Raw genomic sequence first — 21,186 nt, 5'->3', positions numbered from 1 at the left:
ATCTGGAGAAGCAAGCAGTGGCTCCCAAAGGCTTCTAGCCTGCCACAAAACTGTTTTCTGCATCACCTGAAGGGGTGTGTGTGTGTGTGTGTGATTGTTCAGTTACTTTTATTGGCATTATGGAGAGATAAAAGAGAGGGGGGGAAATAGATGTACACACATCTATTTGTTGTTCAGTCGCACAGTCAAGTCCAACTCTTTGCGACCCCATGGACAAAGTCACACCAGGCCCTCCTGTCTTCCACCATCCTCCAAAGTCTGCTCAGATTAGTGTTAGTTACATCAGTAACACTGTCCAGCCATCTCCTCTTTTGCCATCCCTTTCTCCTTTTGCCTTCTGTCTTTCCCAGCATCAGGGTCTTCTCCAGGGAGTGCTCCCTTCTCATTGGGTGGCCAAAGGATTGGAGCTTCAGCTTCAGCATCTGACCTTCCAGGGAACAGTCTGGGTGGATTTCCCTTAGGACTGACTGATTGGATCTTCTTGCAGTCCAAGGGACTCTCAAGAGTCTTCTCCAGCACCACAGCTCAAAAGCATCTATTCTTCTTCGCTCGGCCTTCCTTATGGTCCAGCTCTCACAGATATACATTACTACTGGGACATTACTACTGACACACATATGCATACAAATAGATAAAACACGTCAACATGAGTCAAGATAAAAGAACATTTTTAAAGGGTCTAAAATTGGCACACGAATAAGTCAAAAGTCAATCTGTTTAATACAAATTTAAATTACAATACATTACTGTGTATAATGGGGAGGGACGGTGGCTCAGTGGTAGAGCATCTGCTTGGCAAGCAGAAGGCCCCAGGTTCAATCCCCGGCATCTCCAACTAAAAAGGGTCCAGGCAAATAGGTGTGAAAAACCTCCGCTTGAGACCCTGGAGAGCCGCTGCCAGTCTGAGTAGACAATACTGACTTTGATGGACCGAGGGTCTTATTCAGTATAAGGCAGCTTCATATGTTCATATATGTTCATAAGAAGAGCAGCCTGCAAAAACTTTGCCACAGCATCAGTTGTGTTCCCATCTTTGTTGTTTAATAGATACAGCAGTGTGTGTGTGAGAGAGAGAGAGTTCCAATGCAAACCAGCCTCCCTTGCGCCACGTGTGCAAACCTCCTCTTCAACCGGATCACCACATGAGCGGAGTTCTAGAACAGTTCCTGTCCTCTCTCAAGAAACATGCAGAGGTTTAATAATCTTTTAAATGTCGCTTGTCTGACCCTTTGCTTGATGTTTTGATTTTTGCTTCCTCCCTGCAGGGCAGAAACACGTCCACCAATGAGACCGGCTGGTTCCCTTGCAAGAAAGTAAAGCCGTACATCTGTGTGAGTAGGGCTACTCTGGTGGGATTTGTGTGTGTGTGTGTGAGTGTGCAGGGCTTTTTTTCTAGCAGCAACTCCTTTGCATATTAGGCCACACACCCCTGATGGAGCCAGTCCTCCTGGAGCACACAATAGGCCCTGTAAGCAGAGTCCTGTAAGCTCTTGGAGGATTGGCGACATCAGGGGGTGTGGCCTAATATGCAAAGGAGTTCCTGCTACAGAAAAAGCCCTGTGTGTGTGTGTGCATGTGAGCATGCATAAGAATGCCCATTCCTTAATCAAGAACAAGGGTGGAATTCTAGCAAGAGCTCCTTTGCATATTAGGCTACACCCCACTGATATAGCCAATCCTCCAACAGCTTACAAGGCTCTTTTTTTCATATATATACACACACACACACACTCTGGCTAATAGCCACTGATGGACCTCTGCTCCATATTTCTATCTAAACCCCTCTTGAAGGTGGCCATGCTTGTGGCTGCCACCACCTCCTGTGGCAGTGAATTCCACATGTTAATCACCCTTTGGGTGAAGAAGTACTTCCTTTTATCCGTTTTAACCTGTCTGCTCAGCAATTTCAACGAATGCCCACGAGTTCTTGTATTGTGAAAAAGGGAGAAAAGTACTTCTTTCTCTACTTTCTCCATCCCATGCATTATCTTGTAAACCTCTATCATGTCACCCTGCAGTCGACGTTTCTCCAAGCTAAAGAGTCCCAAGCGTTTCAACCTTTCTTCATAGGGAAAGTGTTCCAGCCATTTAATCATTCTAGTTGCCCTTTTCTGGACTTTCTCCAATGCAAGATTGGCTACATCAGGGGGTGTGGCTTAATATGCAAAGGTGTCCCTGCTACAAAAAAAGGCTGTGTGTGAGCATGCATAAGAATGCCTGTTTCTTAATCAAGGACAGGGGTGGGATTCTAGCAAGAGCTCCTTTGAATATTAGGCCACACCCCAGTAATGTAGCCACTCCTCCAAGAGCTTACAAAAAAGAGCCGTGTAAGTTCCAGGAGGATTGGCTACATCAGGGGCGTGTGGCCCAATATGCAAAGGAGCTCCTTCTAGAATCCCACCCCTGATCAAGGAATCCCCGTAATCAGTCAAGGAAGCCTTGAGGGTCCTCAGTTTGCAAAGCTGTTCACAAAATAGGGCAGCCAGTCCCCAGCTGGGGGGTGGGGTGGGAAATACAAAAGAGAGAATCACGGAGTAGGCTGAGAACCCAAGGGAAAACCGTGACAAAACAATGAATACGATCATAAATTCACTTGTAATTATTAATGTATGAAACGTCAAAGTATTTGATTGTCACGATCCATTTCAACGATTAGTATTTTGAGGTAAGTACATATAATTCATTTGCAAAACGCGTCTAAGCACAATTACATCAGAATAGTTTAGAGGGACATCGGGGAATCTTCAGATCTATTCCTTTTGGAAGAAAAATCTGCGCAGGGACTTCGACTGACACGCACTTTGTAGCACTAAGGACTTTAAACGATTTGTTCTGATGTAATTGTGCTTAGAAGCGTTTCGTAAATGAATTATATGTACTTACCTCAAAATACTAATCGTTGAAAGGGATCGTGACAATCAAATACTTTGACGTTTCATACATTAATAATTACAAGTGAATTTATGATCGTATTTGTTATTTTGTCACGGTTTTTCTTTGGGTTTAATCCCCAGCTGGGGGCAGGGCGTCCCCTGGTTGGAGGGCCTCCCCCCCCCCCGCTTCAGGGTCATCAGAAAGCCGGGGGGGGGGGAGGGAAACGTCTTCTGGGCACTCCATTATTCCCTATGAAAACCGATTCCTAAAGGGTATAATGGAGAATTGATCTATGGTTATCTGGGGGTCTGGGGGGGCTGTTTGTTGAGGTAGAGGCATCAAATTTTCAACATAGCATCCAGTGCCTCTCCCCAAGATGCCCTCCAAGTTTCAAAAAGATTGGGCCAAGGGGTCCAATTCTATGAGCCTCCAAAAAGGTGCCCCTATCCTTTATTATTTCCAATGGGGGAAGGCATTTAAAAGGTGTGCGGTCCCTTGAAATGCGATGGCCAGAACTCCCTTCGGAGTTCAACTTTGCTTGTCACAACCTTGCTCCTGGCTCCACCCCCAATGTCTCCTGGCTCCACCCCCAAAGTCCCCAGATATTTCTTGAACTGGACTTGGCAACCCTAATTAAGGTAATTAATTCACAGGGCTGCCGTATGTGGGAAGCCACTTGCCAGCGCATAACACATTAGTTTCATTTTGGTGTTGCATGACAGAGATGCCTGCCATTGTTTTGGGAGGGGAACATTTAGAGTCTCGCAGCTGAGTCAGAGAGAAATTCCCTTGCAAGTTGCAACCCCCCATACGATGGCGCTTGCCATCAAGGGTCTGTTCCTGGTGTCCAACAAGCATTTTTAGAAAATGGGCGGGGCCAGGTGGGCCTGTAGCCCAGCAGGGCTTCTGATTGGCTGTTGGAGATTTGGTGGGGTGTGCAGATTTTTTAAAAGTTGCTTCCGCTGTCACGTTGGGATATTATATTCATGTTAAAAAGCATTCTGTTGAACAGAAGAGCTACAGCGAGAGTTGTGGATAACCTCGCTCCCTGATGTTTTGTGGTTGGCTCCGCCTCCTGTGGCTGCCATTTTGTAGGTGCGCCCATCACCTTGTGTCAGAATTTGAAAGGCGTCTGCTACTCAGAAGAGGCTGGGGATCTTCGCTTTCTAGGTCTTTTGCTTTTGAAGTCCCAGAATTTAGTCGTCATCATGCTCAGAAGAAGAAGATATTGGATTTATACCCCACCCTTCACTCTGAATCTCAGAGTGGCCTACAATCTCCTTATCTTCCTCCCCAAGAACACCCTGTGAGGTGGGTGGGGCTGATAGAGCTCTCCCCAAAGCTGCCATTTCAAGGACAACTCTTCCAAGAGCTATGGCTGACCCAAGGCCATCCCAGCAGCTGCAAGTGGAGGAGTGGGGAATCCAACCCGGTTCTCCCAGATAAGAGACCTATGGCTGACCCAAGGCCATCCCAGCAGCTGCAAGTGGAGGAGTGGGGAATCCAACCCGGTTCTCCCAGATAAGAGACCTATGGCTGACCCAAGGCCATTCCAGCAGCTGCAAGTGGAGGAGTAGGGAATCAAACCCGGTTCTCCCAGATAAGAGAACTCTGGCAGACCCAAGGCCATTCCAGCAGGTGCAAGTGGAGGAGTGGGGAATCAAACCCGGTTCTCCCAGATAAGAGAGCTCTGGCTGACCCAAGGCCATCCCAGCAGCTGCAAGTGGAGGAGTGGGGAATCCAACCCGGTTCTCCCAGATAAGAGACCTATGGCTGACCCAAGGCCATCCCAGCAGCTGCAAGTGGAGGAGTGGGGAATCCAACCCGGTTCTCCCAGATAAGAGACCTATGGCTGACCCAAGGCCATTCCAGCAGCTGCAAGTGGAGGAGTGGGGAATCAAACCCGGTTCTCCCAGATAAGAGAACTCTGGCAGACCCAAGGCCATTCCAGCAGCTGCAAGTGGAGGAGGGGGGAATCAAACCCGGTTCTCCCAGATAAGAGAGCTCTGGCTGACCCAAGGCCATTCCAGCAGCTGCAAGTGGAGGAGTGGGGAATCAAACCCGGTTCTCCAGATAAGAGAGCAATGGCTGACCCAAGGCCATTTCAGCAGCTGCAAGTGGAGGAGTGGGGAATCAAACCCGGTTCTCCCAGATAAGAGAGCAATGGCTGACCCAAGGCCATTTCAGCAGCTGCAAGTGGAGGAGTGGGGAATCAAACCTGGTTCTCCCAGATAAGAGAGCTATGGCTAACCCAAGGCCATTCCAGCAGGTCCAAGTGGAGGAGTTGGGAATCCAACCCGGTTCTCCCAGATAAAAGAGCTCTGGCTGACCCAAGGCCATTCCAGCAGCTGCAAGTGGAGGAGTGGGGAATCAAACCTGGTTCTCCCAGATAAGAGAGCTATGGCTAACCCAAGGCCATTCCAGCAGGTCCAAGTGGAGGAGTTGGGAATCCAACCCGGTTCTCCCAGATAAGAGAGCTCTGGCTGACCCAAGGCCATTCCAGCAGGTGCAAGTGGAGGAGTGGGGAATCAAACCCGGTTCTCCCAGATAAGAGAGCTCTGGATGACCCAAGGCCATTCTAGCAGGTGCAAGTGGAGGAGTGGGGAATCAAACCCAGTTCTCCCAGATAAGAGAGCTCTGGCTGACCCAAGGCCATTCCAGCAGCTGCAAGGGGAGGAGTGGGGAATCCAACCCGGTTCTCCCAGATAAGAGACCTATGGCTGACCCAAGGCCATTCCAGCAGCTGCAAGTGGAGGAGTGGGGAATCAAACCCGGTTCTCCCAGATAAGAGAACTCTGGCAGACCCAAGGCCATTCCAGCAGCTGCAAGTGGAGGAGGGGGGAATCAAACCCGGTTCTCCCAGATAAGAGAGCTCTGGCTGACCCAAGGCCATTCCAGCAGCTGCAAGTGGAGGAGTGGGGAATCAAACCCGGTTCTCCAGATAAGAGAGCAATGGCTGACCCAAGGCCATTTCAGCAGCTGCAAGTGGAGGAGTGGGGAATCAAACCTGGTTCTCCCAGATAAGAGAGCTATGGCTAACCCAAGGCCATTCCAGCAGGTCCAAGTGGAGGAGTTGGGAATCCAACCCGGTTCTCCCAGATAAAAGAGCTCTGGCTGACCCAAGGCCATTCCAGCAGCTGCAAGTGGAGGAGTGGGGAATCAAACCTGGTTCTCCCAGATAAGAGAGCTATGGCTAACCCAAGGCCATTCCAGCAGGTCCAAGTGGAGGAGTTGGGAATCCAACCCGGTTCTCCCAGATAAGAGAGCTCTGGCTGACCCAAGGCCATTCCAGCAGGTGCAAGTGGAGGAGTGGGGAATCAAACCCGGTTCTCCCAGATAAGAGAGCTCTGGATGACCCAAGGCCATTCTAGCAGGTGCAAGTGGAGGAGTGGGGAATCAAACCCAGTTCTCCCAGATAAGAGAGCTCTGGCTGACCCAAGGCCATTCCAGCAGCTGCAAGGGGAGGAGTGGGGAATCCAACCCGGTTCTCCCAGATAAGAGACCTATGGCTGACCCAAGGCCATTCCAGCAGCTGCAAGTGGAGGAGTGGGGAATCAAACCCGGTTCTCCCAGATGAGAGAACTCTGGCAGACCCAAGGCCATTCCAGCAGGTGCAAGTGGAGGAGTGGGGAATCCAACCCGGTTCTCCCAGATAAGAAAGCTATGGCTGACCCAAGGCCATTCCAGCAGCTGCAAGTGGAGGAGTGGGGAATCAAACCCGGTTCTCCCAGATAAGAGAGCTATGGCTGACCCAAGGCCATTCCAGCAGGTCCAAGTGGAGGAGTGGGGAATCCAACCCGGTTCTCCCAGATAAGAGAGCTCTGGCTGACCCAAGGCCATTCCAGCAGGTGCAAGTGGAGGAGTGGGGAATCAAACCTGGTTCTCCCAGATAAGAGAGCTATGGCTAACCCAAGGCCATTCCAGCAGGTCCAAGTGGAGGAGTTGGGAATCCAACCCGGTTCTCCCAGATAAGAGAGCTCTGGCTGACCCAAGGCCATTCCAGCAGCTGCAAGTGGAGGAGTGGGGAATCAAACCCGGTTCTCCCAGATAAGAGCCTGTGCACTTAATCACTACACCAAACTGGCTCTCAGCAGACAATCGCAGCTGTGGTGCTCTGGTTGAAGTCTTGGCCATGTCATTCTTACCCGCAACATCAATGAAACCAAAGCTTCTGCCTCCGTTTTGTTACATAGAATCATAGAGTTAGAAGGGACCTCCAGAGTCACCTAGTCCAACTCCCTGCATGATGCAAGAAATTCACAAATAACTCCCATGCACCCCTGCTCCACAAGAATTAAAAAAAAACACCCCCAAGCCAGCATTTTATTTATATATGTGATTTCTTTCTCCTCCTAGACTCCTCCTCCAGATCTATCCGTCTACCTCTGGTAAGTAATTGCATAGAATTCATCCATTTCTGTGTCTTGTCTTCCAGAGTTCTCAGGTCAAGAGACAGCTGTATATCCAAAAGTCCATTTCAGAGATATGTGGTATCTCAGAGATAGGCCAGAACAGAGTCTAGTTGGCTTGTTCCGCACTTCCAGCCCCACCCTCCCTCCGGATTGCACTGTGATTCTGGTTGCAGAAAAAATCTGAATGGCAGATTTCTGAAAGAACATGTTAGTTACGCTTCAAATGACACAACACGGGGCTTGTGGGGCTAAGTTTGTCCATCCCGCTGTGTATGAGAGAGAAGTGTGGTATTATCATAAAGTTTAATTGAATATCTAGATTTGCTTTTAGCCAGGGGTGGCCAAACTTGCTTAACGTAAGAGCCACACAGAATACATTGTCAGATGTTTGAGAGCCGCAAGACGTGAGTGTCAGATGTTTGAGAGCCACAAGATGAAGGAAGGAAGGAAGGAAGGAAGGAAGGAAGGAAGGAAGGAAGGAAGGGAGGGAGGGAGGGAGGGAGGGAGGGAGGGTGGGAGGGAGGGAGAAGAGAGGGAAGGAAGTTAGGAAGGAGAGAGGGAGGGAAGGGAGGGAGGGAGAGAGAGAGGAATGGGGAAGGGAGGGAGAGAGAAGGAAGGAAGGAGAGAGGGAGGGAAGGGAGGGAGGGAGGGAAGGAAGATATGGGTAGAAAGCAACTTGAACTTTAAATGGATTTTCCAAGCCACCAGCTGGCTTGGCGAAATTATTTAAAGAGACAAATGCCTCCTCCCAGCTGGCTGACAGGGTAGTGGGTGGGTGGGTGGGGCTTGGAGAGCCACACAGTATGTGTGAAAGAGCCACAGGTGGCCCCCAAGCCAGTTTGCCCACCCCTGCTTTTAGCCTGCATTCTTCCCCCCATCAGCCTGTCACTTCAGAGCAGATGTGGCTGTGTGATGACCATTGTCTGGGGCTCCCCTGCAGCCCGGAAGCTCCCCTTTTCCCCGCTGGGGGATAATATGGGAGCCAGATGAGTCATGTTTAAATCGGGGGCCGTGTCCTGTGGATAATACAGCGGGGCTTTCCCACTTTCTACACATGAAGAAATCCGTGTTTGGAAAAAACCAAGGTGTTGCATAACTTGGCTCCGAGCTTTCATCTTTCGTAGCACTGATGAAATATTATAGAGTACAGAGACACCCAGTGACTAAATGCCACATTGCAATACAACCCATTTTGCATCCAGTCAGGCAACTTTAAGACCAACAAAAGTTTATGCAAGGTGTGAGCTTTTGTACGCAGACATACTTCCTCAGATACATAGAAATCGATGTTAGCAGTTATACAGGGCTTTTTTTGAGCAGGAACACACAGGAATGCAGTTCTGGCAGGCTTGGTGTCAGGAGGTGTGGCCTAATATGCAAATGAATTCCTCATGGGATTTCACTATTAAAAGCTCTACGTGAAACAATGGTGACATCAGGGGGTGTGGCCTAATATGCAAATGAGTTCCTGCTGGGCTTTTTCTACCAAAAAAGCCCTGGTTATATATATGCTTCTACGGTGGTGAACAGAAAATTGGCATACAACTTAATGAAGACGTTTTGACATATGCAAAGACTAAATAGCAATTTTGTACGGTTGATGGAGTTCTGTTCTATGCGACTTAATGGGGTGTCTTCCAAGAAGACAGATCCGGGTGGGCAACCATAGCTGCCCACCTGAATTTGCTTCATTGAAAGTTATGAAGGCTTCTTTTTGGACAGAAATTCCAAGCAGCCATATGAGCCCAAAGAACCGCCCTCCAACCAAACAAAATCCATGTAATATCAATGATGAAGGCAAACAAAAATAAGAACATAAGAACCTAAGAGAAGCCCTGTTGGATCAGGCCAATGGCCCCTCCAGTCCAACACTCTGTGTCACAAAAGAACATAAGAGAAGCCATGTTGGATCAGGCCAGTGGCCCCTCCAGTCCAACACTCTGTGTCACATAAGAACATAAGAGAAGCCATGTTGGATCAGGCCAGTGGCCCCTCCAGTCCAACACTCTGTGTCACATAAGAACATAAGAGAAGCCATGTTGGATCAGGCCAATGGCCCACCCAGACCAACACTCTGTGTCACATAAGAACATAAGAGAAGCCATATTGGATCAGGCCAATGGCCCATCCAGCCCAACACTCTGTGTCACAAAAGAACATAAGAGAAGCCATGTTGGATCAGGCCAGTGGCCCCTCCAGTCCAACACTCTGTGTCACATAAGAACATAAGAGAAGCCATGTTGGATCAGGCCAGTGGCCCCTCCAGTCCAACACTCTGTGTCACATAAGAACATAAGAGAAGCCATGTTGGATCAGGCCAGTGGCCCCTCCAGTCCAACACTCTGTCACACAGTGGCCAATGTATGTGTGTGTGTATGCACACACACACACACACACATATACGGTATATATATACTGTGGCTAATAGCCACTGATGGACCTCTGCTCCGTATTTTTATCCAAGCAGGGGTGTCAAACATGCAGCCCAGAGGCCAAATCAGGTCCCCAGAGGACTCCCATCAGGCCCCCGAGCAACTGGCTATCATCTGCTTCCTTCTCACTCTCTCTTGCTTCCTTCTGCATCATAGCTTGCTTTGCAAGGCTTGCCCAATTGCACAGGAGCTACAGAGCAAGGCCTCTATTTTCTCCACTGGCTGAGGCTCCTCCTTTGGAGTGGAAGGGGGGGGAGGCAGAGCTTGTTTTGCCAGGCTCTCTCAATCGCACAGCAGAGCTACTGAGCTAAGCCTCTCTTCCTTCTATTGGCTGAGGCCCCTTTCCCTCTTGGTCCCTTGGGGAAGGAAGGAAAGAGCCAGAGCTTTCTTTGCCCGGTTCCCTGGATCCCAGGGGAGAAATACAAAGAAGCACCTTTAAGACCAATGAGTGCTGATGTTTTCAGCATATTTTAAGTATTTTTTTAAAAAAAACTCTTTTTGTTTGTCTGTGTTGTTTATAAAGTTCATATCTCTGCTACCTAATCTGAAATCGGAACTCCTACGGCCCAACCCAACATGGCCTGGTCTGACAAGGCCTCCTTTATGCCAGCTCCATCCCTGATAACAAATGTGTTTGACTGTTAAAGAGTCAAGAGAAGCCCCAAGTGCATCACGTCACCTGGAGACCACGGGCTTGTCTCCCTTGTGCAGGTACACAGGGCCGATGGAGAGAGGAGAAGCCGAGCAGATCTTGGCAAATCGCTCAGACGGGACTTTCCTGGTGCGGCAGAGAATCAAGGATGCAGCGGAATTTGCCATCAGCATCAAGTAATCCTAACTTTGCTCCCAGTTGCCTCCTTATGAAGTAAAGATGGAAACCCTGGGATAGGTTTCAGGGCGGAGCGCTTGTTTCACTTGCAGATGGCCTGAGGCCCACGCCCTAACTTCTGCAGCTTGAAGGGCCTCAGGGACCAGGTCTAGGAATAGAGTTGCCAACTTTAGGTTGGGAAATTCCTGATAGGGAGGGTGTGGAGCCTGGGGAGGGGAGAGACCTCAGTGGGGTACAATGTCACCAGGGTTGCCGCCGGGGGGAACCTCATCCAGAAGTGACGTCATGGCATCGGTGACGTGTAGCAGCCGCTCTAGGCGTTTCTGAGGAAACTATGGTTTTCCCGGACACTGTAGCCATTTGGGAGGGAGAACTCTATGGTACCATAGAGTTTTCGCCCAAATTGCTAGGGCACCTGAGGAAACCATAGAGTTTTCCCAGAAATGCCTACAGCGGTCATGCACAGTGTTTGCTGGCGTGATTATGTCATTTCCGGGTCACTGCTGCGATGACATCACTTCTGGGATGGAGCAGACTTTGGAATCCTAAATGCCACAGAATCCACCCTCCAAAGAGGCCAGTCTCTCCAGGGGAACTGATATCTGTTGTCTTGAGATCAACCGTGATTCCTGGCCCACTTTGATGGTTAGCGACCCTGATTTCAATTGGCAATATATTCCCACCACAGGTGTTCTTTTGAGTCCTCACTTCTGCCTCTCAGGATGAAGCTGGGGCTTGTTCAGATGAAGCCATCGGTCCTATCTTTTCAAAGGGTTTAAACTGCCATGCAAACAACAGGCACAGGAAACTGTTCGCCCAGCAGCTGTGTGAATTTCTGCCCACAGGTTCAACAATGAAGTCAAGCATATCAAAATCCTGACAGCGGAGGGTTTGTACCGCATCACAGACAAGAAGGCCTTCAAAGGGCTCACGGTAAGGATTGGTGTGTCTTCCTATCTCTTCCTGCCCCCTAATTGAGGTCACTGTGTCTTCTGAGGCAGTGATGCTCTGTCTTCTTGGTGCTTGGGAGGCAACAGTGGGAGGGCTTCTAGAATTCTGGCCCTGCTGGTAGACCTCCTGATGGCACCTGGGCTTTGGCCCCTGTGTGACACAGACTGTTGGATTGGATTGGCCATTCGCCTGATCCAATATGGCTTCTCTTATGTTCTTGTGTCTGGGGCAGAGATGCTCTGTTTTCTTGGTGGTTGGAGGGCTTTTGGACTTTTAGCCCTGCTGGTGGATCTCCTTATGGCCCCTGGGTTTTGACCCCTGTGTGACACAGAGTGTTGGACTGGATGGGCCATTGGCCTGATCCAACATGGCTTCTCTGATGATGCCTGGGATTTTTGGCCACTGTGTGACACAGAGTGTTGGACTGGAGGGGCCACTGGCCTGATCCAACATGGCTTCTCTTATGTTCTTATGTCCTGATGGTGCCTGGGTTTTTTGGCCACTGTGTGACACAGAGTGTTGGACTGGAGGGGCCACTGGCCTGATCCAACATGGCTTCTCTTATGTTAGGTCCTGATGATGCCTGGGGGTTTTGGCCTCTGTGTGACACAGAGTGTTGGACTGGATGGGCCATTGGCCTGATCCAACATGGCTTCCCTTATGTTATTATGAGGACAAATATGGGGTGGGAACTTGGGGAAAGGGAAGTAAGATGAAAAGCATAAGAGGAAGGGAGAGGTGGAAGGCTACAAGAACGTCCCTTCAGTTGCAGATGAAGGATGGAAGATCTGTGGGCAATTTCCCACCCATTGTGCGGGTGGGGAGGATGGACAAACAATTCCATGGGAGGTGGAGCAGGGTTTGGCCTGGGGCCCTAGAACCCCTAGCGCCGGGCTCTGAACACGCCCACTGCCTTCCCGACCTCGCTGAGGGGGTGTGGCAGCGATCCTGGCTCCGAACACACCCACGACAATCCGGACCATCGGCAAAGTCGGGAGGAAGGGGCGGGCCAAGCCGTGCGTTCTTGAAGAAAGAACACGCGGTTTGGCCTACCCGTGCTTGGCCCTCTCCCGCTTCAGAAAGAGCCGGGAAGAGGTTTTTCCCGCTCCCTTTGAAGCAGGAGAGGGTTGGGCCAAGCTCTTGCGCTTCGCGTGCCCCAATGACATCACTTCCACGCAAATAAATGGGGCGGGGTTTGGCCTGGGGTGCTAGGGCCCCTAGCGCCAGGCCTGCTTCTTGGGATATTTTACGCAAGCTCTGCAAAATCCTGTAGGTGAAGACGGCCTTCTCCTTCTTCCTGTACAGGAACTGGTGGAGTTCTACCAGCGGAATTCCCTGAAGGATTGTTTCAAGAATCTCGACACGGTGTTGCAGTTCTCTTTCCAGGAGCTGGAGAGCAGAATTGTCTCCAAGCCAACAGGTGCGTGCAGCGTGGCCAACCTATAGGTCCCCGGGGTGGCCAACAGTAGCTCTCCAGATGTTTTTTGCCTACAACTCCCATCAGCCCCAGCCAGCATATGCTGGCTGCGGCTGATGGGAGTTGTAGGCCAAAAACATCTGGAGAGCTACTGTTGGCCACCCCTGCTCAATGGCACTATGCCAGGGGTAGCTGAACTTGCTTAATGTAAGAGCCACATAGAATAAACATCAGAAGTTTGAGAGCCGCGAGGGAGGGAGGAAGGAGAGAGAGGGAGGAAGGAAAGAGAGGGAGGAAGGAGAGAGAGGGAGGAAAGGAGGAAGGAGAGAGAGAGGGGAAGGGAGGAATGAGAGAGAGGGAGGAAGGAGAGAGAGGGAGGAAGGGAGGAATGAGAGAGAGGGAGGAAGGAGAGAGAGGGAGGAAAGGAAGAAGGAGAGAGAAGGAGGAAGGGAGGAAGGAGAGAGAGGGAGGGAGGAGAGAGAGGGAGGAAAGGAGGAAGGAGAGAGAGAGGGGAAGGGAGGAAGGAGAGAGAGGGAGGAAGGAGAGAGAGGGAGGAAGGGAGGAAGGAAAGAGAGGGAGGAAGGAGAGAGAGGGGGGAAGGGAGGAATGAGAGAGAGGGAGGAAGGGAGGAATGAGAGAGAGGGAGGAAGGAGAGAGAGGGAGGAAAGGAAGAAGGAGAGAGAAGGAGGAAGGGAGGAAGGAGAGAGAGGGAGGAAAGGAAGAAGGAGAGAGAAGGAGGAAGGGAGGAAGGAGAGAGGGGGAGGGAGGAGAGAGAGGGAGGAAAGGAGGAAGGAGAGAGAGGGAGGAAGGGAGGAAGGAGAGAGAGGGAGGAAGGAGAGAGGGAGGAAGGGAGGGAGGAGAGGGAGGGAGGAAGTAGAGGGAGAGAGGAGAGGGAGGGAGGGGAAAGTGGAGAAAGATGTGGAAAGAAAACAACTTTAACTTTAACTGACTTGGCTTGGAGAAGTGATTTAAAGAAACAAATGCCTTCTCCAAGCTAGCTGATGGGGCGGGGGGACTTATTCCAATATGTTCTACTAATGTTTATGCACAGCATCCAGCATAAATGTCAAATAGATAGAACACCACTGAAATATCCCAAAACTAGGGTGCAGAGTGAGAAGGGAGGAAAGTCTTTGGGCATCGGGTTTACGATTCTCTCAGTGCATAAAATGCCCATGTCGTTTCCTTGGCAGGGAGAAAATTGAAGTACTTTGGTTCCGCCAAGGCTCGCTACAATTACTGCGCACGAGACCGGACTGAGTTGTCCCTCAAGGAAGGAGACATCATCAAGATCCTGAACAAGAAAGGGCATCCAGGATGGTGGAAGGGAGAGATTTACGGCCGGGTGAGCACTTTGACACATGTCCAAGTCTGGGCTGCTTGGAGCAGAGAGCGTAAAAGGAAATGAAACTCATTCGATGTACACAAAGAGCTCCCCGCAAAAGCGTGGCTCAGGGGAAGAGCCTCTATCCTTCATTATTTCCAGTGAAGGGAAGGCATTTCAAAGGCATGTGGTCCCTTTAAATGTGATGGCCAGAACTCCCTTTGGAGTTCAGTGATGCTTGTCACTCCCTTGCTTCTGGCTCCACCCCCAAATCCTCCTGGCTCCCCCTCCAAAGTTCCCAGATATTTCTTGAATTGAACTTAGCAACCCTAGGCTTCACCCCCAAAATCTCCAGGTATTTTCTAACTTGCTGTGTGATGCAGGGCGGTTACCAAGGCTTTTTTTAAAACAAGAACACACAGGAACGCAGTTCCGGCTGCCTTAGGGGGTGTGGCCTAAAACACAAATGAGTTCCTGCTGAGCTTTCTCTACAACAAAAGCCCTGGCAGTTGCTAAAAAGAGTCTCGCCTTCCTTGAGCTTATATTGTGGTTGCAAATTCCAGGAACCTACGCCTGGAGCTGGAGGTGAAGGGACAACCCAAGAGCTGCCCACTCTTCTGCTTCTTGGACAAGACTCGAAGCTGCATCGACAGAATGGGTCTCGGCAGGGCTATTGCTTTGGAGGAGGAAGTCACAGGAACAGAGTTCCAGCTGGCTTGCCGTGAGGGGGTGTGGCCTAATATGCAAATTAGTTCCTGCTGGGCTTTTTCTACAAAAAAGCCCTGTGTGGAACAACAAATTATGCATGGGATGGAGAAAGTAGAGAAAGAAGTCCTTTTCTCCCTTTCTCACAATACAAGAACTCGTGGGCATTCAATGAAATTGCTGAGCAGTTGGGTTAGAACGGATAAAAGGAAGTCCTTCTTCACCCAAAGGGTGATTAACACATGGAATTCACGGCCACAGGAGGTGGTGGCGGCTACAAGCATAGCCAGCTTCAAGAGGGGATTGGATAAAAATATGGAGCAGAGGTCCATCAGCGGCTATTAGCCACAGTATATTATAGGAACTGTCTGGGGCATTGATGCTCTGTATTCTTGGTGCTTGGGCGGGGGGCAAAGTGGAAGGGCTTCTAGACCCAGTTGTGAACCTCCTGATGGCAGTTGGGGTTTTCTTTGGCCACCATGTGACACAGAGTGTTGGACTGGATGGGCCATTGGCCTGATCCAACAGGGCTCCTCTTATGTCCTTATGTGACACAGAGTGTTGGACTGGATGGGCCATTGGCCTGATCCAACAGGGCTCCTCTTATGTCCTTATGTGACACAGAGTGTTGGACTGGAGGGGCCATTGGCCTGATCCAACAGGGCTTCTCTTATGGTCTTATGTGACACAGAGTGTTGGACTGGATGGGCCACTGGCCTGATCCAACAGGGCTTCTCTTATGTTCTTATGTGATACAGAGTGTTGGACTGGAGGGGCCATTGGCCTGATCCAACAGGGCTTCTCTTATGTTCTTTTGTGACACAGAGTGTTGGACTGGATGGGTCACTGGCCTGATCCAACAGGCCTTCTCTTATGTTCTTATGTTACACAGAGTGTTGGACTGGATGAGCCATTGGCCTGATCCAACACAGCTTCTCTTATGTTCTTATGCAACACAGAGTGTTGGACTGGATGAGCCATTGGCCTGATCCAACATGGCTTCTCTTATGTACTTATGTGACTCAGAGAGTTGGACTGGATGAGCCATTGGCCTGATCCAACAGGGCTTCTCTTATGTTCTTATGTGACACAGACTGGGGGGGCCATTGGCCTGATCCAACACGGCTTCTCTTATGTTCTTATGTGACACAGAGTGTTGGACTGGATGGGCCACTGGCCTGATCCAACAGGGCTTCTCTTATGTTCTTATGTGACACAGACTGGAGGGGCCATTGGCCTGATCCAACACGGCTTCTCTTATGTTTTTATGTGACACAGAGTGTTGGACTGGATAGGCCACTGGCCTGATCCAACACGGCTTCTCTTATGTTCTTATGTGACACAGAGTGTTGGGCTGGATGGGCCACTGGCCTGATCCAACACGGCTTCTCTTATGTTCTTATGTGACACAGAGTGTTGGACTGGATGGGCCATTGGCCTGATCCAACACGGCTTCTCTTATGTTCTTATGTGACACAGAGTGTTGGACTGGATAGGCCACTGGCCTGATCCAACACGGCTTCTCTTATGTTCTTATGTGACACAGAGTGTTGGGCTGGATGGGCCACTGGCCTGATCCAACACGGCTTCTCTTATGTTCTTATGTGACACAGAGTGTTGGACTGGATAGGCCACTGGCCTGATCCAACACGGCTTCTCTTATGTTCTTATGTGACACAGAGTGTTGGACTGGAGGGGCCATTGGCCTGATCCAACAGGGCTTCTCTTATGTTCTTCTGTGACACGGAGTGTTGGACTGGATGGGCCACTGGCCTGATCCAACATGGCTTCTCTTATGTTCTTATGTGACTCAGAGAGTTGGACTGGGTGAGCCATTGGCCTGATCCAACATGGCTTTTCTTATGTTCTTATGGTGATGTCAGAGGGTGTGGTATAATAAGCAAATGAGTTCCTGCTGGGCCTTTTCTACTAAAAAAGCCCTGGGTCTAGGCATCTTTCAGTGCAAGGCTTCTCTCTTAAAAATGTTCTCATCTGTGAAAATTCTAACATTTTTTTGCTTTGTTGGGGCTTTCTGACAGGTTGGCTGGTTCCCAGCAAATTATGTGGAAGAGGATTATTCCGAGTATTGTTGAGGACACCGCCTGCATTGAAAAATGTGATGGCTCCCGGAACAGCCAGAAGGATCAGTTTCTTTTTACCTCCGACAGCTCTTTGTGTGCAGAAACTCCGCTTATTTATGAACTCCCTTCAGTCCCTGCTCCGTCTCATCGTTTCTTTCATTCCTTGTGTCAAATAAATGGAGTGGAAATAAAAGCCTGGCTGTGAATCCATCTCTGTCCATCTCAAACAGCAAACTTTGCCTAGTCAGGGAGTTCAAAATTATATTTTAAAAAGATTCTACAATTGCTCATTGTTGCTTGGTCCAGGGCTGCTTCCATGCTAGGGTGATTTCCCGTGGCGATCTGGTTGCTGATGCGACGCTGTGTGAAATCGTCATTGTAAGGGAGATTCCAGATAGCTTAGAGCAGGGGTGGCCAAATTTGCTTAACATAAGAGCCACATAGAATAAACGTCAGATGTTTGAGAACCGCAAGACGTGAATGTTAGACGTTTGAGAACCACAAGACACGAACATCAGATGTTCGAGAGCTACAAGACAGGGAGGGAGGGAAGGAAGGAAAATAGGTGGCGAAGGAAGAGAGAGGCAGAAAGAAAGCAACTTTAACTTTAAATGCATTCTCCAAGCTGCCATCTGGCTTGGCTTGGAGAAGTGATTTAAAGAGACAAATGCTCTCTCCAAGTGAGCTGATGGGGCAGTGGGGGCTTCAAGAGTCACACAATATGTGTGAAAGAGCCACATGTGGCTCCTGAGCCACAGTTTGGCCACCCCTGGCTTAGAGTAATATATTTTCTCTCCATTTTCAGTCGTGGGTTTCCTTTCACACCATATGTGCATTGAAGCTCTCTCCCACCCCCCCCACCCCCAATGTTCTCATAGAAGAATTAAATACTTAAAAAAAAAACCTCCATAAATTTGCAGATACTTCTGACAATCCCCTCTTCTTTCCTTAAAAGGAAGCCAGTTTGGTGTCGTGGTGAAGTGTGCGGACTCTTATCTGGGAGAACCGGGTTTGATTCCCCACTCCTCCACTTGCACCTGCTTGGAATGGCCTTGGGTCAGCCATAGCTCTGGCAGAGGTTGTCCTTGAAAGCGCAGCTGCTGTGAGAGCCCTCTCCAGCCCCACCCACCTCACAGGGTGTCTGTTGTGGGGGAGGAAGGGAAAGGAGATGGTAGGCCACTGAGACCCTGTCCTTGAAAGGGCAGCTGCTGTGAGAGTCCTCTCAGCCCCACCCACCTCATAGGGTATCTGTTGTGGGGGAGGAAGGAAAAGGAGATGGTAGGCCACTGAGACCCTGTCCTTGAAAGGGCAGCTGCTGTGAGAGTCCTCTCAGCCCCACCCACCTCATAGGGTATCTGTTGTGGGGGAGGAAGGAAAAGGAGATGGTAGGCCACTGAGACCCTGTCCTTGAAAGGGCAGCTGCTGTGAGAGTCCTCTCAGCCCCACCCACCTCACAGGGTGTCTGTTGTGGGGGAGGGAGATAAAAGAGATTGTGAGCTGCTCTGAGACTCTTGAGTGGAGGACGGAATATAAATCCAATGTCGTCGTCTTCTAAAAGGCAGGCTAAGCTGTGGGTGAGTCTATTTCTTACAAAATCTCCACAAGTGTAAGTAATGCTGTATAGGAATAACACAATACCTTTAATAACCTTTTCCTTAAAAAAAAAAAAAAGTATCATATTTGCAGAGCCTCCAATGATGCCCTCCCCTCTGACTAATAGGGATGTCAAACATGCAGCCCGGGGGCCGGATCAGGCCCTCAAGCAACTGTCTGCTTCCTTCTCCCTCTCTCTTGCTTCCTTCTGCATCACAGCTTGTTTGCCAGGCTTGCTCAATCGCACAGGAGCTACAGAGCAAAGCTTCTATTTCTCCATTGGCTGAAGCTCCTCCCTTGGGGAGGAAGGGGGTGGGGAGGAGAGCTTGCTTTGCCAGGCTCTCTCAATTGCACAGCAGAGCTACCGAGCCAAGCCTCTATTCCTTCTATTGGCTGAGGCTCCCTGCCCCAGTCTGCTGAGGAAGGAAGGAAAGAGCCAGAGTTTCCTTTGCCCATTTCCCTGGATCCCATGGGAGAGATACAAAGAAAGCACCTTTAAGACTAGCGAGCGCTAAGGTTTTAAGCATGTTTTATTTTAAGCTTTGTGTTTGTCTGTGTCCTTTATAAAGTTTATATCTCTGCTCCCTGGCATTCTATTTTATGACACACGTGGCCCAGCCAGACAAGGTCTCATTTATGTCAGACCCAGCCCTCATAACAAATGAGTTTGCCACCTCTGCTCTAAGAGGCAGGTGATCCTCTTCTGTTGGGCTAATGGTTGCCAAGGACTGCGCCCTTCCTGTCATCATCAAATTAAAAGAGTGACTGATAAGCACTTCACCAAAAGCCTGCGATTGCATTGTTTTCCCTTCAGGTGCATGAAGGAAAAGGAAAGGAAAGGTCCCCTATGAAAGCACCAGTCGTTTCCGGCTCTGGGGCAAAGTTGCTTTCACAACATTTTCACAGCAGACTTTTGACGGGGTGGTTTGCCATTGCCTTCCCCAGTCATCTACACTTTTCCCCCAGCAAGCTGGGGACTCATTTTACTGACCTCGAGAGGATGGAAGGCTGAGTCAACCTTGAGCCGGCTACCTGAACCCAGCTTCCGCCAGGGATTGAACTCAGGTCGCGAGCAGAGCTTAGGACTGCAGTACTACAGCTTTAACACTCGGCACCGCGGGGCTCTGCTAAGGTGCATGAAACTGCCGGGGAAATTCCATTCATTTATTGCTTTAAAATAAAGCTGGTTTTTTGTGGGGGAGGGGGTTGAGTGTGTGGGGAATGAACAGACTATCAATGGCTGGTGTACAAATATAGGATGACGTCGTGTAGAAGCATGGAAAACTCACCGTTCAGATGGCTGAAGCATGAGAGATCCTTGGCGTGGAACCAGCCGAAGTTGCGTCTGGGGCCCAAACACTCCAACGGACAATCTGTTTTCTGAATTGTCTGTGCTGAAGCGATGCAGCACTCAAACACAATCTTCCCAAGCTCCGTAAGCCTATCTTCACTCTGGGCTGGGAAATTCCTGGAGGTTTGGGGAAGGAGCGTGGAGAGAGCAGGAAAGACTTCAGTACAGGATTGCCAGCCTCCCAGTGGGACTTGGAAATCCCCTGGAATTACAGCTCATCTCCAGTCCATAGAGATCAGCTCCCTTGTAGAAAATGTTTGCTCTGGAGGGAGGACTCTATGGCAGGGGTGTCAAACATGCATTTTGGGGGCCAAATCAGGCCCTTGGAAGGCTCCTGCCAACCCCCCAAGCAACTGGCTGTCATCTGCTTCCTTCTCCCTCTCTCTTGCTTCCTTCTGCATTACAGCATTACAACTGAGCAAACGAAGCTCTGTCTCTTTCCTTCCTTCCCCAGGGGGCCAGGGGGGGGAGGGGCCTCAGCCAATAGAAGGAAAAGAGGCTTGGCTCAGTAGCCCTGCTGTGTGATTGAGAGAGCCTGGCAAAGCAAGCTATTCCTCCCCCCCCTTCCTCCCCAAGGGAGGAGTCCTGGCCAATTGAGAAAATAGAGTTTTTGCTCTGTAGCTCCTGTGCAATTGAGTGTCACATTCTCAGGGTGCAGGCAGGCAGGAGTCCAAAGCCAGTCCAAGGTCAAAGTCCAGGAAGTCAAGCAGGAGCCAAGTCACCAATGCAGAATCACAAACCGGAATCAGAAGTCAATGGCCAAAAGTCAAAAGGTCAGGGTGCGAAAGAAATCAAGCAGGTCAGGATCAGGAATCAGGAAGGAGTGTGGATGCAAGCCAGAGAATAGACTTGTTGCTTCCACAAGATTACCAGGTCCTGCGTGGGAGCTATATGGGAGTCTCAATCAGCCTGCTCCCTGGGTGGCAGTGACTCTGCTAGAACTCAGGGCTGAAGCATCGGCGTGCCTCATGTCTTCGCTCTGAAAGTTCTTTCCGGAGCCTGCTTCGAACTCTTGAGATGGGAGGAGGAAAGCTTGGAGGAGATTGATCGTCAACAGCTGACACTGGTGCCTGGCGAGTGATTGATGGGCCAGCTGCTGTTTGTTCAGCTGAGGAACTGGCTGGCAACTCTTCCAGGTCTGTTAACCCTTCCAGCTCCTCCTCATCAGGGCTCATGACATTGAGCAAGCCTTGCAAAGCAAGCCGTAATGCAGAAGG

The 21,186-nt window shown here is 50.0% G+C and overlaps 1 protein-coding gene across 2 annotated transcripts in view; it reads left to right on the top strand.

The window, feature by feature from the left end:
* Positions 1-17,212, top strand: part of VAV1 (vav guanine nucleotide exchange factor 1) — a 95,929-nt gene extending 78,717 nt beyond the window's left edge. For both annotated transcript variants that reach the window (XM_060252051.1, XM_060252050.1), the window contains exons 21-27: positions 1,266-1,331; positions 7,231-7,262; positions 10,430-10,546; positions 11,393-11,480; positions 12,804-12,918; positions 14,109-14,260; positions 16,984-17,212. In XM_060252051.1, the coding sequence (XP_060108034.1) occupies positions 1,266-1,331; positions 7,231-7,262; positions 10,430-10,546; positions 11,393-11,480; positions 12,804-12,918; positions 14,109-14,260; positions 16,984-17,037 (624 nt within the window). In that variant the 3' untranslated portion in view covers positions 17,038-17,212. The remainder of the gene's footprint in view (positions 1-1,265; positions 1,332-7,230; positions 7,263-10,429; positions 10,547-11,392; positions 11,481-12,803; positions 12,919-14,108; positions 14,261-16,983) is intronic.
* The last annotated feature ends 3,974 nt before the right edge of the window (positions 17,213-21,186 follow it).

This window comes from Heteronotia binoei, chromosome 13 (assembly GCF_032191835.1).
Source record: "Heteronotia binoei isolate CCM8104 ecotype False Entrance Well chromosome 13, APGP_CSIRO_Hbin_v1, whole genome shotgun sequence".
Taxonomy (NCBI): domain Eukaryota; kingdom Metazoa; phylum Chordata; class Lepidosauria; order Squamata; family Gekkonidae; genus Heteronotia; species Heteronotia binoei.
This window is presented reverse-complemented; position numbering and strand designations above follow the sequence as displayed.